The sequence below is a fragment of the Colossoma macropomum genome, unplaced genomic scaffold (assembly GCF_904425465.1).
Source record: "Colossoma macropomum unplaced genomic scaffold, Colossoma_macropomum, whole genome shotgun sequence".
Lineage (NCBI taxonomy): Eukaryota > Metazoa > Chordata > Actinopteri > Characiformes > Serrasalmidae > Colossoma > Colossoma macropomum.
In genome coordinates, this window is record NW_023494792.1 from 46,822,643 (window position 1) to 46,842,647 (window position 20,005).

General features: G+C 39.4%; 1 protein-coding gene across 3 annotated transcripts in view; it reads left to right on the top strand.

Annotated features, from left to right (window-relative positions):
• Positions 1 to 14,598, top strand: part of tafa5a (TAFA chemokine like family member 5a) — a 149,399-nt gene extending 134,801 nt beyond the window's left edge. For 2 of the 3 annotated variants that reach the window (XR_005007533.1, XR_005007534.1), the window contains exons 4-5: positions 6,659 to 6,823; positions 13,067 to 14,598. Coding sequence is in view for 1 of the 3 variants with exons in the window: in XM_036577365.1 (XP_036433258.1) it covers positions 13,067 to 13,075 (9 nt within the window). In the remaining 2 variants the exon portion in view is untranslated. The remainder of the gene's footprint in view (positions 1 to 6,658; positions 6,824 to 13,066) is intronic. The other variant, XM_036577365.1, reaches the window with a different exon arrangement.
• Positions 14,599 to 20,005: the final 5,407 nt, after the last annotated feature.

The following is a 20,005-nucleotide window of genomic DNA, read 5'->3' on the forward strand; positions in this document are numbered from 1 at the left end:
TATGTTATGAAATATTTGATCGAAGTAGAAGTGATCAGTACTTTTGCACGGCATGTTAAGTTTAGGGATGTAACAATACATATCGCTGCTGTCGGAACAAAACCTTGTATCTTCATATTTGTTTTTCTGTTTTTGGCATGGTTTGAAAATGCCTGTTGCCCTTTACATTGTGCATAATTTTTATGATGAATGGACCAAAAGAAACAGCCCAGAATTACATGAAAAGATGTCTGGTTCCCTTGACTTACATTAAAAGTAAAGTATGTTTTTTGCTTCTCCTGTAAAGTTGTCATTTTGGAGATTCGAGGTTTTGTTCCGACAGCAGCGATATATTTATGCGATTTTTGATTCTGAGTTTGATTCAATTTCCAACACTTTGCATTAAAAATGCCTTGATTCTTCAAAGCTCTAATCATATGCTACACAGATTGATTTATCTCAGAAAAATAACAGTTTTATTTGAAAAATTGGTGGAATTCCCCTTTAAGTTGTACATGGTGCAAAACTAGCCAATCTAAATTTATAACTGAACGTATTAGAGTATAAATTTAGAATTCATTTGTGATGGAATGTTGAACAAACCACTACTGACACAAGCAATTTTCAGGCTGATGCAGACTTCACTTTTACTGGAGAGAGCAAGAGAGAGAGAGAGAGAGAGAGAGAGAGAGAGAGAGAGAGAGGGAGAGAGAGAGAGAGGGTGGGGGGGAGAGAGAAAGAAATTGTTGTTTCCAGCTGAATTACCACTCAGTAATAAAACCCAGGTGCTCCTGGATGCTATATTTAAATAAACACTCATTACCACTATCTTATTTGTGATTTGCTCATTGCATTTTTTTTCTGTCTCCCCCAGAGAATAAAGTGATTCCTGTGCGGTTGCAGCCGCCTCCATTTTAATGGCAGATTTGCAAACATGGCGAGCCGTTTTTTTCCGGAGCTTCGGCCATCTCGGTCTGGAGCTCTACGTCATGAGCCAGGCTCAGATTTGCCAGGGCGCGTGGAGGATCCAAAATCACCTCGGCTTATCCGATCAAATCTGGGTTTAGACAGCTTAGTAGGTGGAACAATTCAAATCAGCTGGAGCACGAGCAAGGAGGAGAAGAGCTTTAAGGCTGTATGGGAGAGATGGAGAGAGAGGAGGGAGAGAGACACCATTACCCCCTATTAGCATGAAGTCCATTTAACTTATTCAAGTCATTTCTTAATCAGAGCGCATCAGCAGCCGCTGTTCTCCTCCATGCGGCTTCTGACTGAGAGGAGATGATGGGGAAGGGCTTTGATTTTCCACAGCATTATCTTTGGAAATTGTAATTTTATCAGGTTAGACAGCCTGTCAGTGAACGACAGGGCTGGGGGACTTCAGGTGTCTGAGTAGGAAGGCAGTGCCTCCATCCGGACGTTTTGTCATAGTTTAAACTAACTGTCTCACTGAATTCTAGACACTGGATATCCCTTGCTGTAACCTAACAAAGCCTGGCAATGCTACTGCTAGGCCAAGCTTAGCAATATAGAAATAACTAATGGTGTGCTGAACCCATTTACTGGATAAGTATCACGCAGATCCACAATCAATAGTGGTTCTAAGTCATAGACATTAATAAATTGAAACTGCAAACTTATAGAAGAACATAATTAAAAATCTCCACAAGCCTAAAATAAACATTGGTGTATGTACTTAAATTATTCTGTGCAGCAGTAAATATAACTGCACTCGCATAGTTGCAATCACTGAATTTTGCTAAATCATCACAAATAATGTAAAGGTATGGAGTTACCAAAGTTTGGGAGAAAGACCAAATCTGCAGTCCTTCTTCCTCCTAATTAAATATTTCCATCTCTATTTTCCGTTTCCTCTGGTGAAGTTTTGGCACCCCACTGTCACTCGTCAAGCGGGATGTTGGCCATTCTAGCTTAAGGCAGAACATCCCAGAACTTCTCAAAGTTCTCTCTCTGTCTTCAGTTGTATAGTCTCTTCTCATACTGCAACCATATATTGAAGGTGTGGCACAAACTAGTAAACAAATATTACCTACATACTAGTTGAAACATTGACTGGCAACCTGTCCAGGGTGTATCCTGCCTTCTGCCCAATGCGTGCTGGTCAGAATCCACCGCCATCCCGAAGAATAAGCGGTTTAGAATGCGTGTGTGTGTACTAGTTGGAACATTGCAATAAGAGACAATATATGGGCAGATTTACTAACATTTTGCGGCATCGCAAACTCTGAAAAGTTGATGGCATGATTTAGTAAGTAAGTACAGCAGTCCTTTACCGCTCATAAAAACATCAAAGTTCTCAAACGTCGGCCTCTGCCCTTTTATGCTTTTGCCTGATTGCATATGCATTTATAGGAATTTCCCTCTCAAAGCAGGAGATTGTTATAATGAAGCACCAACTCTGATTTGAACTGGAAGCTTGATGGAGTGAACACTTGTAAACACCTGCCATGTCACATTATTCTTAATTCGCTGAAGCAAATAAAGAAACCTAAAACCAAATAGTTTTAGAAAAACAATGTTTTAAACTGCTGTTGCCTAATTGAGGATATTTTTACAACACTATCAAAGAACATCGTTCTCAGAATAATTATTTATAATGGAAAACAACATTCAAGATGTCCAATGTTTAAATAAATTCTTAAAATAAAATGTCAATACTCAGTTGTTAACTAAAGTGCAATATGAGGCATGATGATACTATCTTCCTTTGAACAATAGTGAATGAAAAAATAGGCTTTGTCCACGTTATCCTAAAAAGGTAAAAATGAAAATAAAACAAAGCAGACCTGAGTTTCATAACTTCAGTTTATTTTTTCAAAAAGGTAAGGATGTCTACATTGTCTGGGGAGAAGGTAGACTTCTTTGCAATCAGTATGTCCCCTGCTCTGCTGTGGAAAATACCTTTAACTAGGAACTGAAGTGCCAGGCACAGCAGGGTAACATCTTGCCATCATGGCAATGTGCAGAAGAATATTTTGTCAGCTGTGCTTCGGATCGTCACGAGTGGATGAATCTGGTGATTAAGAGCGCGTTGAAAGAGTATTCAAAGGGAACTCAGTCAAAACTCAGTTAAGGCTGTGTGTTCCAAGGATGTGAGTGAATTATCTACTATTGTCATCTTATCTTCATCGACATAATGTTGATTTTGCATTTGAGACCTAAACATCGAGTCAGACCTTCTTTATGAGCCTGTGTGTGTAACACTAATACATAAAGACGTACAACGTGGTGTGAAAAACTCCCACGAAGTCCGCCCTGATGCCTCTGACTTTAAAAATATTATTTCAGGCTTTACACATTGACTCGTAGCAGTGCAGGGATATCATATTTAGTTTTTGATTGAGTTTATTTTTTCTGTTTACTCAGTAATAATACTTTTAACAATTTTAACAAAAAAACTTATGTAGTGCTGCTTTAACTGCTTTGAACATCCTCGATTTATGTGACACACAACTGTATTGTCTTGCAACTATGCATCCAGATTTAAGGAAGTATTACTTTAAAGAGTAACAGCAGCAATTAAACTGCATTCCAAACTATTATGGTTTAACTTTGGAAAGTAATCTGTGGTTCACATGCATGCCAAACCATGGGGGGGGCGGGTGATCCGTACGGATCACGGATCACGGATCAACTATGGTCCATTAGGAAATTTTTCGTGTCTGAAAACAAGCACAGTGAGAAACTGCCATGAAAATATATATATCTAAATATAAATGACCCATTCAACACCTATGGACATAACAGACAGCTAGGCATTTCTCTGTCCACTTGTGATCAGATCACAAGAGACAGATGTTAGTATCAAGTACTAACAGGGCCTAAGTGTGTGTTACTTTTGCAGTAGAATCAAATCACTACTCACCATTGTCTGATAGCTGAGTTCAGAGATCAGTATTGAAATCAGTACTGAGAGATAACAAATTGGATCCGTGCATCCTTCAAGATAACAGTATTCAAATACAACACTGATAGATTGAAAGATGTTTAGGAGGTGCTTTAGGCGTAACCCCAGATCATGATAATTAAACCCATTAAGTGTCTTCTTTTGTAGGGCTACATGCTCCTTCCCTCCCTAATACTCTGATTATACCATCAGAGTGAGTGGCTCTTAATCAGCTATTCAGCTCTGCGATGATTGGGGGTATTTAATCACAGAAAAGAGGCCTTGAGACTGCGGCGTCCGCAGAGAGCGAAAGCTGCTGATTACAGTGATCAGTGATCTTTCACGGAGATGCAAGAACTCAGGCTGTTTTTTCGTCGGTCCGTCCACGCTATTTATTTCTCTCCATCTGCAAACTCAACAGACGAGGCACAATCCAAATTGCGTCTAACAGCTACTAGACCAAAGTGATGAGCAGTCCGGGTCTGTCAGATATAAGCTTGTTTGTGTGAGTGGTTTGTTAGTGTTACTGCTGTAGTTCAGAGAAAAGTTTTTCAGTTTCCCCTAACTCCCAGTCAGTCGATTTTGCAGGATATGTTTGATGTCTGAAGTTCGCTTCTTTAGTTTCGCTATGAGTCTAATGTAGCTAACAAGTAAGTGAAATGGACAAAAGTATGAAAAATTCAAGCTTTATTACTGTTTCTAGTTATGAATTGTACTTTTGTCCATTTTTATAGATAATGTAGCTCATACAGTGTCAGAAACTACACAAGCACTTGTATGTGAGATTACTTAACAACTTGCTAATGTTTAAGGCAGATGTGTGGTGGTTTAGACATGCAGTTAGCATGATGCTAATTCATTGGCATAAGCTTCCATTACTTGCTAGCTACATTAGCCTTGTAGCTCCAGGGCAAATCTAAAGAAGCAAACTTGGACGATTAGCTACATTTGGGATAAATGAACAATTGGCAAACACTTTATTTTTATGATCCACTCTAGAGGGTCATGTTGCGTTGAACTCAATTTCAACTAAATATCAATTACATTCAGCTTTGCTTTTCTCAATATTAACACACTAGTTCTAACATTATCTTTAACTTCAACCAAAAACCAAAACCTAATCCTGAGTTTTACTAGATAATTTGGAAACAGTATAACTTTTGTAGATATGGCATATCACACAGCTTTAGCTTGTGACTAATTGCCCCAAAAATAATTGCAATTAACAACATATTTGTCTGTTTTTGTACGTTGTGTGCAGCTTTTAAAATACTAGCCTGAAGTGGTTAAATTGGCTGATTAGCTGACTTTACTTCCTGGCTGTACATACGTAGTAGCTCACGACTGAAGACAGACAAAGCTCAAATAAACAAACATTACTCACTGCTGCACTCTGAAGATGTTAACAAACATCAAATAAACAAACATTACTCAGTGTTGCTTGCTAAAGGTGTTAACAAACATTAAATGAACAAACATTACGCACCTATATATTACCCACCCTCTGAAAATGTTATAGCACCAGTCAAGGTTAGAACATTGTTGTTTGTGTAGGACAGTTTCTCAATAAATGCGTTTCTGCTTTCTTTTATTTACATGTATTTGTCCCAACCAAACTGATACAATTGCATCTAGTTGACTTTCTTTTTGTTGCAACATCAACATGTGATTGCAAAAGCTAAGTAATTGCAGTCAGGAGATAATGAAATAATTGTGATGGAGCTATTTCTAGATAAAATATTAAACCATTAAAATTCGGAACCATTAAAATGTGCAAAAGACTTAAAGATGTGCAAATTTGATTACCGAACTTTGGCTTTCATGCCAGTGCAAACTTATCTGTGAGTTAAAAAAAAGGCTGGTTGAGAGTGGGGCCGGCTGGTGGAGAGCAGAGTTCTGGGATGGTGGTGGAGGCCGTGGATGGCGGATACCCCAGCAGTGCTGGTGTGGATGCTGAGGCCTGTGTAATTGATCCCATTGGGCCTGCTTGGCACCGCAGGACACATCCCAACCCGGGTCGAACAGAATCGCTGTGGAGACGACAGCTGCTTTTCCATGCAAACAGTGCCGGTCGCTGCAAACCATTAGCTCCCACTGCCAGCTCTCGTCTGGTAGAGCCAAGTCAGCAGTCCAGCCCCAGAGCCTCCTTTTCGAGTCGCTCTAGAAAGAAAGAAAACGCCGCTGAGATAATCTCAGGCATGGCCTCCTCCACCATGCGCTCAAGGCAAATTATATTTAGGCTGTGCTAAATAAACTCCAAGGCTTTGAGAAAGATTTCCTCTTTTCTAAAGTGCATTTGGCTTGGTGAAGGCCTCTAATTGCTTTGCAGTAGTTTGTAGCAATGCAGTTTCCATAACTAGCACTAGCAGCGTTACCGTAACTCCATTTTGTACTGCTTATTTCTTAACGACAGAGCTGGCTGTTGAGCCTGAACAAAGCAGGGAACCAGCGCAAGGTTGCTGCTTTGTTACCCAGCCAGCTTCCTATTCACTGCCGCCAAGTACGCCGGCCAAGAAATGGAGAAAAAAGTGTGTTAAAAGAGACACGTTGCTGTGGAATGTTCCTTATTTGTCTGCTGTTTTGCCACTGCTGTCACAACACAAAATGTCATAATGCTTTCCCAGGTAAACGCTACAGTTATATACAACGCCCTCAGTCAGGCTTAGCCAGAAGATTTCCTTCAACACCAGGGTCAGCTTTGATTTATTCCATGCTTCGCTACTGACCATAAACCTGCCAACACCTCCCCCCATTCCCCCCTTGTGATTACAGGCTCTATGACGTGAATGGAATCTCCCTCCTCAAATCGCATTCCCACCTAAAACATGGCGGAGCACATTGATGAACCAGACAGACAAAAATCAGCCCCTGGTCCAGAGCAGATACCATCACAAACAACAACAACAACAACAAATGCCAGCGGGCATTATCAACAAGGTACAACTTAACCTTAAAGCTCTAATTAAGACACCACAAAATCTGATCTATTTATCAATGGGAGGCGAAACTGTAATAGATTGTGTGATGATATATGTCCCATTTGTCCCTCGTGCTCCAGCCCCAGGTGTAGAAAAGAAGTGCTAAACAAATCCATGCAAACTGCATTAGGCCGTCCCATTGATTCTGGTACTGTTAAAGTGACGTGTTAAAGTGAAGGCCATGTAATTGCATGTGAGAGCATCACAGTAGTGGTAATTACTGCATATACAGCCAGCAGTATTGGAGCACTGAAAATGCCTGACACAGATCTAGCTATCTGATATCATCATTAACTGGCCTAGTAACACAAGCGCTGGAAATAAAACTGCCCGTCCTACATTTCTATTGTTAGGAAACTTTGAGTTGTGCAAAAATTCCCAGCATCAGTATTTTTCACAGGATTCTGCGCACCCATGCAATCAAATCACATTGTGTTATTTCTGCTCCCTGTATTGACTCTCTTTCTCTGGAGTTCCACTCCAAGACGTGCAGCTTAATTTTAGCAAACAAACTCAAACAGACAGTAGAAAATAGACTAAGCAATTGACATCACTGCTGTTTTATATTTCATCAGTTCATCAATTAAGAATAGTATTAGCTTACGGATTACAGCTGAGAATATAGTACTACTGATATTTTTCATTGCTGTTTTTCCACCTCTTTTTATTTGGTAAGCAGCTTTCTTTTACATATTGAGACTCCGTGGGATAATGCCTTTGATGTCTATGGGAAATGCGACATGAAAAGCTTGATTAAGAAAACTCCAGCCCTGGCTTTGAACTGGCCGCATTAGTCTTCCTCCTGGGGAAGTAACAGCACAGCCAGCTGCAGGGATCTGTAAAACACATACAGACTGTTGATGTGGCCTGAGCATCAGTCCTGCTGACAGACGTTACTTAACATTTCTTACATACTAATCACTGTCTGTGCTGTGACAGTCACTCACTCAATCTACTAAAAAATATTTAATGGAATATGGAGTACGTTTCTGCAGTCATATCAAAACCTCATAATGCTGTTGCTTTAACTCTAATGTATTTACACCAATGCTATGTCTTAACACCATTTAACACCATTTATTAGTGCCAGTCTTTTATATTATGTGATACGTAGGTGATACACAGTGCAGTGCAAAAGTCAGAGATCACTCCTTATTTATTTTGTTTCCAGTCAAAACGGCCAACAAGGACAAGTTATTAATTTTGAAATAAAAAAATCAAACATATCGCTGTTGTTGGAAGAAAACCTTGTATCTCCAAAATGATAATTTTACAGGAGAAGGAAAAAACCTTCTTTACATTTCATGCAAGTCAATGGAATCAGACCTTTTTTTAAGCAATTTTGGGCTGTTTTATTTGGTCAACTGATCGTGAAATTTACACACAATGTAAAGGGCAACAAGCATTTTCAAATTATGTAAAAGACTGAAAAACGAGAAAAATGGAGATCCAAGGTTTTGCCCCGACAACATCGATATGTTTAACTGAAAATTATGCAGAAGCCTCAATAACGAAATATAATGTCAAAATTTTCTGTATTTAATGTGTCCACTTTTTGTCTTCATTACGGCCTCCATTCTTTTCAGGACACTTGCTTTCAGTTTTTCAAAGAAATTTGAAGGGATATTTTTAACCCCCCCCCAATTCACAAAAAGGTTTTTAAGATTTTGCATTCAGCATTCCAAGAATTCTGTGAACAAGAAGGTGAATGATAAATAATACATTGAAATCATCTATTTACATTTGTTTTTCATCAAGTCTGCCTTGAGATTTCATCTCCAATTTTGAAATATGATGAATTGGATAATATTTTATTATAACTTAATTCTCAGTGCTATACAGCTTCAGTATAGAATCTGCTACAGCTCTGTTCCTCATCCTCACTTTATTTTCAGTTTCCTAGTGTCCTACTTTATATTAGAAAGCTGTGAAGTTGCACAGTATTAGCAGATTAGAATCTTTTTTGTACACCTATGTGCAACCAAGTTGGTTTTATATTGTTGAAAACATTTGTTTCAAGCTTTTGAAAGGTAGTGTATGTTTTCTTTGGTATAAACAAAGTATATATGGAGGCATACAGTAATTTAACAAATAGTATAAAAATAAATAATAAAACATGTCTAAGCAAAAAAAAAAAAGTGAGTGGTTAGACAGTCTGGCGCTCTGTGACATTTAAAGATGTGGAGTCATGCGAGTTCACTCAGGCAAAATGTCAGCTCGAGGCCATATGCTTCACTGTGCTTGTTTACCATGTGGAACACCCAGGTGAAAAACTCCATATGCGCTGTAAATAACAGTTTCTCTCTTTTTGGCTTCACTTGTGAGAGTGTGTGCGTGTTCTCACACACACACACCTCACCGTCATATCTTCCGCCTCTCCTTGCATCCAAAAACCTCCCACGCTTGCCATGCGAAATTTTGGAGAAACAGGCTTCCTCTGTTTGGCATGTTGTTTTCCCTGCACAGGAGAGGAAGCTGATTGAAGAGATCAATAATTATCGATTGTGGTATTCAGTTGGCCCCAGGAGTGGGAACCGTTTGTGGCATTTTGAATAAACTGAATTTGTGTCCTCTCATGACACTGCGCTTTCAGGAAGCCCTTCGCCCTCCTGTCCGGGTTGCATCTCTCAGCCGTTAATGCGTCACAAATGGCTGCATGTTTGAGCAGTCAAAAGCAACAACGTTGTCTCTCACTGAGTCTTAAATAGAAATTCAACAAGCTCCGTGTCCATATTAGGTCCAGTTTACTTAGAATATTGCTCATGTTCATTGTTCCATGGGCGTAAATGCAGCATCCCTTACTGAACTGGATGTAAGTGAGGAACATATATAATTTAGCCGCTCGTAGAACAGCTGTAAGCTGTAACGTAGGGTAGTTATGATGCCAGTGTCTGAAATTTCCAACTCCACAGAGGCCACAATATATACAACTTCCTTCGCACCGTCGTTTATTTCTCCCCCACCACGTCAGTGCTCACGTAAATTCACAGATACGGCAATTACTCGTCGTAAATTGCCGGAGGGTGGCAGGGCTCTCAAAGCCGGAACTAATGGAGAGCTGTGTACTGACAGTAAAGCAGTGTTTCTGTGGTGCGCTTAATTACCTGAGGGCTACAGTGCTGTATTAGAAATGACGTGGCCTTGTCTATCGCCTCAGTCCTCTGGGGTCATCCTATCCCTTTTCCTGCCCTAGCCTGCGGCATTAGCCTATTAAATTGGGGTTCATTTAGATCTTTATTGCTGCGTCCATGCCGCTTTATCGTCGGACATGCTCGTTTTTAATCCAACACCTGCCTCTTTGATGCCGGGTTGGTCCCTGTGCAGTTGTCAAGAGTTCATTGTTATAAATTATAGGCATTTGCCATCTTGGAAGCACTCGGTGCCCTTATCTTGTTGGCAGAGGACCACACATTATCCAGATGGCAGACACAGCTCCAAATATTGCCACTGGTAGCACAAACTGTTTGACAGCTCTGTGAAGCAGCTTGTTTCAAGTGACAGCTGAAATGATGTAAGGTATCAATTTCATTGGCCCTCTAGCATCAAAATGCAACACTGATGTGATTAATTAGACAGCACTAATTGACCTATTTATGCTCTGCCCACAAATGCATGCTTTTGTAGCAAGATTAGAGAAGCTTTACAGGATGCTGATAAAGTCCATTCAAACCAATGAGAAAATGTAGCACAGAAATACATCAATTATTTAAATCAGTCTATGGTTGAAGTGCACATAATGTTAGGTTTAAAATCTAGCAAGATGGACACTGGTGTTGTAGCCAGGGCTGGGGTGTAACAGAGTACATATTCAGAATACATACAATGTACATATGTACTGAGTCTACATTGTATTTAAAAAATGCTATATTCAGAATACAGCTGCCTTTTATATTTTCAGGGGAGTACTTATAGAATATTTATGCACTGAATTATGTATAAAATACATACATTCCTTAAACGAAACATCATCAATGCTGTTTCGTTTATTAACTTTTAGGAGCATACACGTCATGACTATCAGTTAGCAGTGTATTTAAACCTGTTTGTTTATAGTTGATGGTGCTTTGGTACCCTTCCCTGAGTGGATGAATCTGATGACTGTGAGTGCATTCATAGAGAACTCAAATTCAGTTCACTAAAGGCAAATGAAGGGTCTGTTTTCTGAGGATGTAAGTGAATTGTCTACTATTGCCATCATATCTTCATCAGTATAATGTTGATTTTGCATTTAAGACCTAAACATCGAGCTGGACCTACTTTTTGAGCATATGATGTTAATATGTACACATATGATCAAATCCAACTTGATGCTTCAGACTTTCAAATTATTATCTCAGGCTTTGCTTGGTGACCTACAGCATACTTTAGCATGTTTTTGGTCTCCTGACTTAGTAATGCTACTTCTTTTAATTTTAATAAGAAAATTGCGTAGTGCGGCTTTCATGATAGGTTTAATAGTGTATTTTGTAACTCACAAAACACAAAAGATATAAGTGTATATTTTATATATAGATACATTCTACATTCTATTCTAAGTATACTCTGAATGTTGCTTTTTAATGTATTGTAACTGAATACATTACAGAGTAGATTTTGGACAATGTATTCAGCATTCAGCCATCACAACTTTTTCAAAGTAATTTCTGGTTGTAGCAAATGGAAAAAAGAAGACTAGAAACAATAAGAATAAATTTTCCATAAGATTAATTTTTACGCCATCATGTTAACATGAACTCGATTACACAAGAAAAAAAAAGACATCCAGTCTATCATAACATTTAAAATTAATAGTGCACTAAATGTAGGACATAACATGACAGGCGCTTTTAAACGTGGCGTGGTGACAGCCGGGATGCTCCTTTTCCTCTTTGGCCCAGAGAACATGACATATTTCCAAAACCAACTTGAAAGGTAGACTCGTCAGACCACAGCACTTGTTTTCACTTTGCGTCAGTCCTTCTCAGATGACGGACTGGACTCTTTAGCCCAGAGAGGTCAGTAGTATTTCTGGATATGGCTCACTCTTTGCGTAGTAGAGTCTTAACTTGCGTTTGTCAGTGCAGCGACTGGTGGTGTTTACTGACACAGGTTTTCTGAAGTGTGTGGTTGTATTCATTTATATTCATTGTAGAAGTATGCTGTTTTTTATATGCAGTGCTATCTGAGGGATTGAAGGTCACAGGCATTCAATGTTAGTTTTCAGGCTTGTTCTTTACACATATCCAGAGATTTCTCTGAATTCTCTGAAGATGTTGGTGATATTCAGCACTGCAGAGGGTGAAATACCTTAAATCTTTATTATCGTGCATTGAGAAATGTTATTCTTAAACTGTTGATGCATTTTTTGGCAATCCTGAAACCATCCTCACTCATAAAGGACTCAACCTTTACTAGATGATCTTTTTGTAGCCAAGCATCATTGCATCACCTACTTAAGATGGTTTTTAAACATTTCACAATGTTTCTAGTCTTAAATTGCCCTGTTCCAACTTTTTGGGAACATTTTTCAGGCCTCAGTTTCAGAATGAGAATAAGTTCAAAAGGTAAAACTTGAACTATCTTGTCTTTTTTACTGTTCTAGTAAGTAAAGAGAATTTACAAATCACGTTCTGTTTTTATATGCATTGACCTTCTTTTATGGAACTGTGGCTGTGATAAGTCCCCTTTCTGTATTAGAGCAGAGAAGGAGTGGACAGACATAGTCAGCAAAGGACACGAATCACTGGGAAATGACCTATTTTATGTTTTTTTTGGAATTGGCAATATATGCACAGGCCACAATGTATGTTTTATTTATTTTTTACAATATGTTAAATTCAGCAAATAAACAGTAATTGTGCATTAAAATCTGCAGAAGTGTGTTCTCTGTAGAGGATGTGTGGTTTTTTCACTTAGAAAATCAACAAAATGTGTAATTTGATCAGAGCTCCTAAACTTTTGCATACAGACTTTTGCATACAACTTGAACTGTACACATACTGTTACATGTGTGCACATACACAACAGTGCAGTACATTATTTCATGTTAGTACAACATAGCATTTGCTGCAAAGCAAATTAGCCAGTTTGGCCACTTTAGGCTTAAAAAAATAGCAATAATTTCATGATCGTGACTGACTCCCTCATTCAGACACTTTCAGCGGCCACTAGCGTTGATACAGATTGCTGTAAACGTCTGATATGTCTTCATTTCCGTCTGCAGGTCTCTTAACAGTGGCAGAAGTTCCAGAGGTGTGGAGAGCTCATAGTGTGGACTCTATGGAAGCCAGCCTGGGGCTCTCTTTGCTCCTGCCCACCTGCTGTAGATAACTCGCTGTCTGTCATCGGCTCGACATCTGCCTCCGACTGCCTGTCTGTATCTCTGCTTTGTAAATGGGCGGTGCCCCCTAGTGCCACGGAGGACTTACGTCCACACAGCGCCTCACACAGAGCACTGGAGAGCCTCGTGGACTGTGGAGTGTGATGGGCCCTACCTTGTCAGGACTAACTGGATGTCCGCCACACCCATTTTTGAGGACTCTAGTGCTTTAAGAACTGGACCATGAGGTTCTGCTACAACCGGAGACTGTAATGACCCCTCCATCCACCCAGTGGAACTGCCCACTCTGTGAATAGGCCTTCTTCTGGAGTACAACTTTGGCACTCTGAACAATTTTTACAGACCAAAGAGGAAGAATATCATACAAACACCTTAAAAAAAGGAGTTCAGAGGATGTACTCAGTGAGGAAATGGATTGAAAATATACAGAAAGCCCCATCACTGAACACCAATGTCCACGTATGTAAAAGCACTGACTTTAAAGAATCGATCTGTGCAAATGAACTGACCAACCAGGTCAGACATGAACAAAAATCTGAGGAGTACCTTTAATACTTTGCAGACGTTTTTTCTCAGACTGTACCCTCCACTGTATTTTGAAACTGGAAATATAGGTACTGTATACATATGTATGTGTATAAAGAAAATCAGATTTGCATTTTTCAGTAGCAACATTTGGGACAATTTGCAATAAGCATGGTTGGTTACAGTTAAAGAGTACAGCGCTGATCATCATCAGACAAAAAGCGAATTCTGAAAAAAAAATTCCTGTCATTTCTGATTGCCAGAAGAGGAAAAAAAGAAGTCATTAAATGTATTTTGAAAGGCCTACAGTTATATATTTAACAGTTTTATATGTTGTATCTTTGTAGAGAACCTTATTTAACATGAATAATGTGGTGGAAATGGCAGTGATAGAATGTGGATAATAAGCTCTGTTTCATGCTGGTCTGTCCTGCTCTTCTCCTCCACCAGTAGCACCAGTCCTTTTAGACCCATTTAAAGAAAAAAAAGAAAAAAAAAACATGACCGCCACTTCTTCTATACTAAACAGACGAATGAAAAAAAAGAAAAGGACAGAACGTGGAAGGAAAAAAAAGAAACAATCGATCACTGAGAACTGAACTTTATATCCCACTTTAGTATGCAGAGCCATGGAAGTCGCTATTTGCTATTGTATTGTAAAGGTGTAGAAAAAAATACGGAGTCATTTCTCTATGGATTTTATCTAATTTATTTTTGTGCTTGTGTTTGTTTGCACAGTGCTGCCATCAGAGTGCTGACACATACAGAGAGAGTTAAGAAAGTCTTAGAAATCATTTACATGAAATACTTTTTTATTATGAAATATTTTAAGAATAAATTAAATATGTGAAAGAAGAGTCAAGTTGCTAAAATAGAATTTCACTATCATGTTTGAGGGTGCTGACCTCTGTTCTCTTTGCTTTTCCTTCTTTTTCTTCTTTGCAGTTGACCGTTTGCAAAATTCTGACAAGTCCCACCTCCCTTAGTTACTGTTGCTCTGTTCATGTAAACCTTAAGCTCAGGCTACCTGGTAGCATCTGTAGTGCTTATGCTAACAGAGAAGCACACAGTGGAGTACATCTGAAAACCATATATTATTCAAAATAAACTGGCTTTATAAGATTCAGTTTGAGAATAGACAAAATATGAATGTCGGGTAATTTAGATCACAGAATAAATTCTGTACACCATGTTTACTTTAATCAACCCAATGAAATCCTTTAGCCTCTGGACCTTAAAGCACCAGGTTTTTATGTCTATTAAGAAAGAGGTTTGAGTGATGGAAGATACCCCTTCAGATGAGCAAAAGTCCATATGGGAAAGTCTGTTTTCTTGGTGACCATTTTTGCAGTGCCACCGGGCAGTTTCTTTCAGCCATGCAATACCAGGCTTCTGTCTTTTTGAATGGGGAGAGTCCAAAATATTTAAAACTGAAGGTCAAATTACCGTTTCAAGAACATATTGGAAATCACTGATAAAATTTTAGCAAAACCTTATGAATAGTTTGCAACATTTGGCTCAGTAATGCACAAATAACAGGTTGTTCTGGCTGTTCCACAGTGGGGGGTGAGGGGGGTTCGGGAGGCTTTCTCTGCTCACGACATAACCAGCAAGCTGATTGGCTCTTTTTCTTGAAGGGCAGGACTTTCTCCGCAAACAGATGGCAGATTGAGCGCTACAAGCTTTCCATTCATACTTCAACCAGTGACCGGACTCCTCCTTTATAACATCTCTGGATGAGCTAAAGCTAAAGCTAACACTAGAGCTATTCAGTGCAGCATTCTATGCCGATGAGGACTTGTCACCTCAAACACAAGGTTTGTTATGGTTATAAATGTGCTGCCTGATGTCTGAGACATTGTTTTCTGATAGTTTAGCGATAAGGTTTTTGGGCTAAAACTAATATATTTTTATACATTCATGGCAGAGAGACACATGCATAGTGTTGTAAGGCCAGATGTACAACTATTTTACTATTATCTGCATTACATATAAAAACTCAAGACAAATAAGAAGACGGTTATATTTGTGCTGAAGACATCACAACCCCTGGACCGAATCACCACTGCTGTAAATAAATCTAAGTTGGTAAGTTTCTCTACAGTAAACCATTTCACATCAAACCACCAAAAAAAATAAATAAATAACAGTGGAATTCCCTCTTAATAGTTTTTACATTGAGCTGACTGCTTTCTTCCTTAAAGACTCCAGAGTTGAATGAAATAAAAGCAGCATCATCCTCCAAATGATCAGGATAGCATTCATAAGAATGACATGCTCCTCAGCAGCACTTTTTAAGGGAAATAATTTGGACTAATTTACTGCCACTGCCGTTCTCACTGCAGGTTTGTTCTGAGGACTTCAGTCACAGTTTCCCTGCACTTGATGAAGGAAGCAGCTTAGAGGTGATTCTGATTGGCTGAGAGGTGCGTCAGTCATTATTTTTTGCAAATGGTCAGTTGCCCACATTGAGAATATATAGGACATGAACTGTAGTGAACTGTAGCTTTGTGGCAAAACTTTCAAATTTATATAGGGTAACTGGGTCAAACAGAGTGTTTTTAAAACATCTGGGTCTGATTACATTAATATTCAATATGGTGAGATCTATTTCTCCCACCCATAAAAGCATTCACAGAAAAAAAGGCCTGCGGTGTGCCAAAACATTTGATGCATTATGCAGTGTGCACTCACAGAACACACACATACATTAGTGCACGTGTGTGTAGACAGTTCAGGGTAAACACAGCCACAGTGACATGCATTTATGCAGCTTGTATTAATTTGTTCAGCTATATAAATAAATAAATAAATGAATTGACGGTACATCTGAATGGACACAGCAGATAGTTAAATAGTTTTTCCTACATATTTCAATTTTTAGAAGAAGTGCCACAGATAACTCCCAGGGTTGAAGGTCACATAATCAGCCTGAGGATCAAACCTGATGCAGAACCAGCTTGGCTATCCTGCAGTAAATCTATGACAGGATTTTTCAACACCTCCGACTAGAGTGGACCCAGAGGAAAAAACATCCAATCCAGCAAGTCACAAGTGTGTTCATAAAACCTTAGAAGTCATTTTTTTTTCTCTTTTTACACCAATTAAAAACTAACACCAGCTGCCCTTCACACTGTGTGAACATTTCATGACCAGTAGAACTTTTCAATCACACAAACATTTAATGTCATACAATGAGCCTCGGAAAGTCCAGGCCGAGCACCATTTACAAACATTTGTTTTTTGTTTCGGTGTTGAAAAAAAAGTGACGCAGAACTGCTGTAAAACAGCCATGGTGCACGATGACCATGGCATGTAGCCATGCAAGCTTTACCATGGAGACAGAGTTAATGGTATTAAGTAGTGTTTACAATATTGTGTTGAAATGCTTTTGCATGTCTCAGCCATGCACTTTTATTGGAGCCAATGTTTTTGAACAGTGCAGAGAGGCAAAAATTATAATTTGGCCAAAACTTGCACTGACGTTGAAACACTCAGCCAATGACACTACCTCTTTACAGGGGTTTTCTGTTTTGTTTGTTTGTTTGCATCATGTCACCATAGAATTTCACAAATGTGTAGCCTGTCTCAGGTTTTCTTGTATAATAAGATAATGTTCTGTTTTAGTTGAAGCTTTGATCTTGTTGTACTTCACCAAGTAAGCCTGAACTTCAGCTACAATCCTGAATTTAGCAAATGTGCACAAGGACTTGTAAGGAACACAAGTAAGCAGATACATATCATATCCTTCTAGGACAAGTTTTGGACGTTCTCACAGGTAGTTCTCTGAGATTTGGTCACTAATGTATTGAGCTGTGAAGTATGTACTTAGCCCAGTACCACATGCATGTTTCAGAAATAACAATAATAATATAATCAACTTCATTTACATAACATGTTAAATTGCAGCTCAGTGCATTACATAAGAACAAGGCAAAATTTAAAAAATACAAAGGGGTAGGAATTAAAAACCCATTCTGAGAATGAAAAATTGAAAACTTTTTACAAATCACAAAATAATGAAGTAGATAAAAGATAAAAAAATAATATAAACAAAAATAAATGATTAAATACATACAACAAAATAAAATTAGAAATGGGACATGCTTGAACACTTACCAGAATTTTCACACCACATGGGTGAATTTTGGAAAAAGGGTCTTTTTTCACAAAAGAATAAGATCCAGTTTATTCCATTAATGCATCCTAGTAGTAAAAGTTAGGAAAACAGGTCTTGATGGAACATTCTGCTGGCCACTGGAGAAATGGCAGATACAGCGTAGTGAGTAACATGACACTTGGTAACGCTTGACAGACTAGGGATCCACTCCCCACCCAGGAACACCACACTATACCAATAAGAGTCCTTGGGCAAGACTCCTAACACTACATTCACCTCCCTCTGTAACATGATGTCAGTTGAAAGTCCCTGTGGATGAGTGTCTACCAAAAAATGTAAATGTAAACTTTCTATCGCTGCTCCATTGAAACACATGGAACAACTGGTGTGCCATTATCCGTTTGCTATCATAGTCTAAATGCAGAAAGTGTATACCCTTTATTCAGAGGAGGTTTTCTAGCAGCAGCCACAATTCGAAGTTAAACTGAGAATCATAGTCTCCTGAGTGTTTGTAAATGTGTGAGAAACACAGACTTTGGACTTCTTTCTTTAGCTCCTCTATCTGCTCTGTCCATGGACTCATGAGCTGTAACTTGGCAGTTGAGTCTCCCCGCCAGCACCAGCTGCAAATTAATGAAGTTGTGTTGACTGTGGAATTTCTGGAGACGATGCAAATGAGCTCCTGTGAGGAGCGCGAGGCGACCCTGTGCAAGCCTGATTGTCAAGAGGTTTGGAATATTTAATTATGGGCTGATTGAATTCCAATAATCTGCCCCGTATCCTTGAGCTTGTGCTGTACTAGAAGTCATGGCTCTACTGTTTAATTTGATTAACAAAAACTACAATGTGGAGTTTTCTCAGAGCTGTGCCACGTTCAGGTACAAAAGATTACCGTCCCCAAGAAGAGTCCGGCCACACACACACGCACAAGCGCCACAGGGAGGCAAAGTAGGTCATATGTTAATGATTTTGTGTGGGGATGTGTGTATGTGCATGTGTGCCAGCGTGTGTGTGAGGATACTGTGTGTGTGTGTGTGTGTGTGTGTGTGTGTGTGTGTGTTCATTTTTCACCCATATTTACTGTTGCTCTCTGTATTTGTTTGTGAGTCACTGCAGTATTTTTATTTCCTTCAGTACTGGTCACTTCTAAAAGCACTGAGGCATCTGTTTGTTGCCACTGATGTGCCCCACAGGAGAGACAGAGAGAGAGAGAGAGAGAGAGAGAGAGAGAGAGAGAGATGGAGGGAGAAAGGAGATAAGGAGGAAGAGGAACACAGGAAGAAAGAACAGAAAGAAAAAAAAGGTGAGAGACACAAAGAGAAAGTAGAGAGTGAGGGTGAGATAGGAAGATGGAAAGAAGAGAATGAGAAAGTAAGTCAGGGAGAGAAAAAGGAGAAAAGATGGGTGTGAGACAGATAGAAAACAGGGTTAGAGACAGAGAAAGAAAGCAGACAAACAGAATGTAGAGAGAGAGGGTCAGAGAAAGTAGAGAGAGAGGGTGCAAGACAGAAAGGAAAGAGAGGGTGAAAGATTGAGAGGGAAAAGAGAGGATGAGAGATGGGGAGAGAAAGAGAGAGAGAGTGAGAGGCAGAGAAAGTAGAGAGAGGGTGAGATACAGAGAGAAAGTAGAGAGAGAGAGGGTGAGAAATGGAGAAAGAAAGGAGAGAGAGGGTGAGAAATGGAGAACGAAAGGAGAGAGAGGGTGAGAGACAGAAAAAGGAGAGAGAGGGTGAGAGAAAGAGAGAGAGGGTAAGAAATGGAGAGAGAAAGGAGAGAGAGGGTGAGAGACAGAAAAAGGAGAGAGAGGGTGAGAGACAGAGAAAGTAGAGAGAGGGTGAGAGACAGAGAAAGTAGAGAGAGAGGGTGAAAAATGGAGAGAGAAAGTAGAGAGAGGGTGAGAGAGAGAAAAAGGAGAGAGAGGGTGAGAGACAGAGAGAAAGTAGAGAGAGAGGGTGAGAAATGGAGAGAGAAAGGAGAGAGAGAGGGTGAGAGATAGGGAGAGAGAAAGTAGAGTGGGTGAGAGACAGAAAGTAGAGAGGGGATGAGAGAAAGGAGAGAGAGGGTGAGAGACAGAAAAAGTAGAGAGAGAGGGTGTTCTCTTTTCTTGTTCCTTTTTGACGATGCTTTGGCAATACTGTAGCTGAATATGGTCATGCCAATAAAGCTTATTGAACTGA